We start from the raw sequence: 4,628 nt of genomic DNA on the forward strand, positions 1-4,628 counted from the left end.
AAAAAGAAGAGAAGCAATGGACCCTCTCGAACTTGAAATTTGGACATTTTTCCTTTTTATTTTATTTTTTAAGTTAGAAACAAAGTCATGCAGAACATGACGAATCCCGAAATATCTTATTGTGATAAATAAAATAAAATAATATTTGACCACTAAGCAAAACAAAATTCAAAACGAGACTCTTTCAACTTTGTTTTGTCATATTCTTTATTGGTTCCATTTTTATCTTTAATTATAATTTGATAGGCTTTTAACTGATGTAGTGTTCCATAATAATTCAGTCTGTATGAAATGATTCAAAAACCTTTCTATGGGCCATTTCACATTAACTCCAATTCTTGCATTGAGAGAGTCAACCAATTATGAGATATTGGAAGATTAGGTTTGTGTTTGGCCTTTTGACTTTTTCTTCTCAAGGCTTTTAATTACTTTGGCTTTACGTCATTGTGACATGAACTTATTAGAAGACTCTAGTCTTCATAAAAAGAAAAATACTTGTAGATCCCTCAGAGAACATAAATGCACGCGCGCGCGCGCACACACACACATATTAATGCATCTTCGAGCTTAGATTTCAAATAAATAGCAATTCTTAATTAAGGATTCTGATGCTTGTCTTATAAATAAGAGAAACACAATGACATAAATGTAACGAATAACCAAAATGAGAGAGAGCTTTCAATCCAACTCACACGACCATGATTTGCCTTTTTATTTGTTCGAAAGAAACCGCAGAAGCTGTCTGTATCCCCTTTTGTAATGATCCAAAGAGAAACAAAGCTGTCTTATCGCCTCTCGTTTCTCTTCCTCCCCTTCTGATAAGGCATTCCTCTGTTGCTCTGCTTGCTTCTCCAGTTCTTTAACTCTTTCCCTCAGCTCTTCCACGATGCTCTTGGCATTTCCTGATTCAGACACAAGCTCGGTCTCCCTAAAGACCAGCTGGTTAAGTTCCTCCTCCATCTGCTTGATTTGGATGTCTCTTGATCTCATCTCTGCTTTTAGATTGTCTACTTCGGCAGAAACTCCATCTTTCTCTGCCATTAACATGTCGTATCTCAGCTTATGGTTGTCGAAATCTTTGTTCAACGCTTCGATATGCTCATCTCGTGAAGCCAAGTCTGTCTTCAATGAAGAGATCTCAGCTTCCAACTTAACCTCTCTACTCTTCATCTCCATATTCTCTGAACCAGAACGCTTAATCTGATCTTCCAGCACCTCCCTACGTGATTCAGTTTCTTTGACCTGAGTTTCCAAGAAAGCCTTCTTCTCTAACATTACCCCTAGCTTTGTGATCTCAGCATCACTTGCAGCTAAACACCCCTTACTCACCTCAAGCTCATTCACTAGATTTTCAAATTTGAGATTCGAGTCAGAGAGCTGAGATTCCAAATCAACCACCTGCATTTGCAGCTCAAGAGCTCTCCTTTTCTGAGTCTCAATGTCTGCATCCTTCGTCTCTATCTCTCTCCTTGCAGTTTCAAGCTCAGCGCGTAGCAGAACATCAGAGTCTCTCTTCTTCTCAGCCTCAAACTGGAGTCTCTCAACCTCTTGTTCAGAATCTTGGAGCTGTAGAGTAGTAGTCCTTAACTCTTCCACGCATTGAACGTATTTCATCATCAGTTCTCCATATCTGAATTGGTTATCAGAAAACTCATGGCCATCCATTGTTCCCCCCGGTGAGACCAGGTGGTGGTTGAGAGAAGAGTAAAAGGCCTCAGTTTCGGAGTCTAACTCGGAAAAAGAAGAATCAGAATAGTGGTTGTGATCAGAAGATCCAGTACCAAAGGTGAGAGGTACATGTATTCTTTCAGTCTTTGGAGTAACAGGAGAAGAAGAGCCACTGTGGTCTGAAACTGACAGTTTTATTGTGTATATAATAAGACTTGTGCTTGAAAAAGGAATTAAAAAAAAAACAAACCAAACCAAACAAGACATAAATGAATGAAGTAGACTAGATTTCTATTACCTGCTGAGATTTCTTCGAACGAGTTGGAATCATCAGAGATCTCTTCTATTCCAGTTTCTATGGGAAAATCCATCTACAATCAAACAATAAAAGAAAGAGAACCAAATGGTTTAAAACAATGAGCAAGCAAACACCAAAGGAACGAGGACAACTTTCTGAAATAAAACTAGGGTTTTCCGTTTTTCCTTTCACCCCAAGATTCAAACTTTTGAAGTTATTGATTACTTGTAAGCATATACAAACTAGTTTCCACTGGCAAAAAAAATGAAGTCTTTTAGAACAGTTTTGATCATCAGCTGAAAACAATAAAAAAAAAACACATCCACGAATCTCAAAGAAACAGAGTATAATAACACAGATCATAAGATCTACAAAACCTACCAACCGTAAAACTGACCTTAGGTTGAGAGGAAAGATCGCGGCAGGAGAAGAAATGAGAGAAACAGGGGATGGTTTATGAAGACGATGTTAGGGTTACGAGGGGGAGATTTGTCGGTTAGGGAAGAGAAAGTGGCTGAGACAGTAAAGGGGAGTGAGATAGATCCAAACTAGGGATTAACCGATAATCCTAAGAATGGTGAAGCTAGCCTAGAAGGAGATTACTGAGGAAGAAGAATCACCTCGAAGGTACTAGTTCTTGATGGGGATAGAGTAGAGAGTTTAGAGGTTTGGATAATAATGATTTTGATAGATTGTTCTCTGCAAATGCAGGTGGTACATAAAGGAGAAAAGAAAGTAAACGACAAACTTGCTCAACGGTCTAACATGACCAAATGCTGACTAGAAAGCAAAAGCAGAAAGTAAAAGATGCTGATTGTAACGGATAGATAAGGATGACGTGGTGACTCATCCTATGACAATACTCCCTCCTTCAGAGCAACCTTGTCCTCAAGGGTTGAACAACGGAAACTTGGCAGTGAAGTCATTAAAGAACTCCCAGGTAGCGGCTTCAGCAGATTCACCCTTCCACTGGACCAGAACTTTGGTAGCTGCAGCATTTTGACGTTTGACTATTTTGGTTTCCAGAATTGCAGCAGGTTCTTTGGAGGTGCCAAGATCAGTCCAGTACTGCGGAATGTCTGGTGCTGAGTTCGGTGGGTTTGGGCAAAGCTTCAGCTGGCTCACATGAAATGTATCGTGGATGGCAGCTTCTGGGGGAAGAGAGAGCTTGTAGGCAACCTTACCAACTCGATCAGTGATGCGAAAGGGGCCGTAAAAGCGTGGCGATAACTTGTGAGGCAGCTGATGTTTCTTGAGAGTGTTTTGGCGATAAGTCTGGAGCTTCAAGTAGACAAAATCACCAGTCTTAAACTCACGTTGGGAACGGTGAGCATCAGCGTATTGTTTCATTCTGTTCTGCGCTCTGAGCAGATGAAACTTTAGCATAGTGATGACCTCTTCACGTTTCTGCAGGCTGCGATCCACAGTAGGGGAGGAACTCTCGCCAGGGAGATAAGGGAGGTGGAGAGGAGGTGGTTGGCCGTAGATTATCTCGTAAGGCGTTGAGCGTATGGCAGAGTGGAAAGTGGTGTTGTACCACCATTCAGCAAGACTCAACCACTTGCTCCATGAACTTGGAGTTTCAGCAGCCATACAACGCAAGTAGGTTTCGAGAGTTTTGTTGGTTACCTCTGTCTGCCCGTCAGTTTGAGGGTGGTAGGCCGTGGAGTGTTTGAGGGTTACGCCGTGGACCCTGAAGATTTCTTTCCAGACTTCACTGAGGAAAGTAGGGTCTCTGTCACTGATCACGTCTTTAGGCATACCGTGGAGCTTGAAGATGTTATCAAGGAATGCCTGAGCCACCGTGAGAGCAGTATAGGGATGAGATAAAGCGATGAAGTGAGCGTTCTTGCTCAGGCGATCAATGACCACTAAGATGCAGCTTTTGCCATTCGAAGTGGGGAGGCCTTCGATGAAGTCTAGGCTGATAGATTCCCAGATACCATCTGGTATGGGGAGAGGTTGTAGTAGACCAGGTTTAGCTGCAAGATCATACTTGTTCTTCTGACAGATCGTGCAGTGGCGTACGTAGTTCTGAACTTCTAGGCTCATCTTAGGCCAGTAGAAGAGTGATTTAACACGATGCAAAGTTGCGTCTCTGCCAGAGTGCCCGCCAATAGCAGAGTTGTGAAGCCATTTCAAGATATGTAACTTGACTGCAGCATCATTTCCGACCACCAGCTTCCCTTTACGGCGCAGTTCTCCGTTAGTGAAGGTGAACTGGGAGTGAGATTTCGTATCAGCCTTCAGATCAGAGATGATTCGACGAAGGTGAGGATCAGTCTCCCACAATAGCTTCAAAGAGTCGTAGAAACCGGAGTGAGCTTGAGAGAGAACCATGCTCAGTAGCTCAGAGCCAGAGACTCTAGACAGCGCGTCAGCCACAACGTTTTCTTTCCCCTGTTTGTAGCGAATCTCAAACGTGTAGCCCATCAGTTTGGAGATCCACATATGCTGAAAAGGGGTGGATATCTTTTGCTCCATGAGGTACTTTAGACTCCGCTGATCAGTGTTGATGATGAAGGGGCGGTGAGCTAGATAAGCATGCCAAGTTTGGACTGCGTGGACGACTGCCATCAGGTCTTTTTCATATACAGAGAGGTTTTGATGTCGCGGTCCAAGAGCACGACTGATGAAGCATATGGGATGATTACCCTGCATG

General features: G+C 42.5%; 1 protein-coding gene across 1 annotated transcript; it reads right to left on the reverse strand.

Moving 5' to 3' along the window:
• Positions 1-682: 682 nt before the first annotated feature.
• On the reverse strand, positions 683-2,003 carry LOC108815253 (protein NETWORKED 4B-like). Its single transcript, XM_056990535.1, has one exon. The coding sequence runs from the start codon at positions 1,933-1,935 to the stop codon at positions 712-714; it is 1,224 nt and encodes a 407-aa protein (XP_056846515.1). The 5' UTR covers positions 1,936-2,003; the 3' UTR covers positions 683-711.
• Between the last annotated feature and the right edge of the window lie 2,625 nt (positions 2,004-4,628).

Source organism: Raphanus sativus, chromosome 7 (genome assembly GCF_000801105.2).
Source record: "Raphanus sativus cultivar WK10039 chromosome 7, ASM80110v3, whole genome shotgun sequence".
NCBI classification, from domain to species: Eukaryota; Viridiplantae; Streptophyta; class Magnoliopsida; order Brassicales; family Brassicaceae; genus Raphanus; species Raphanus sativus.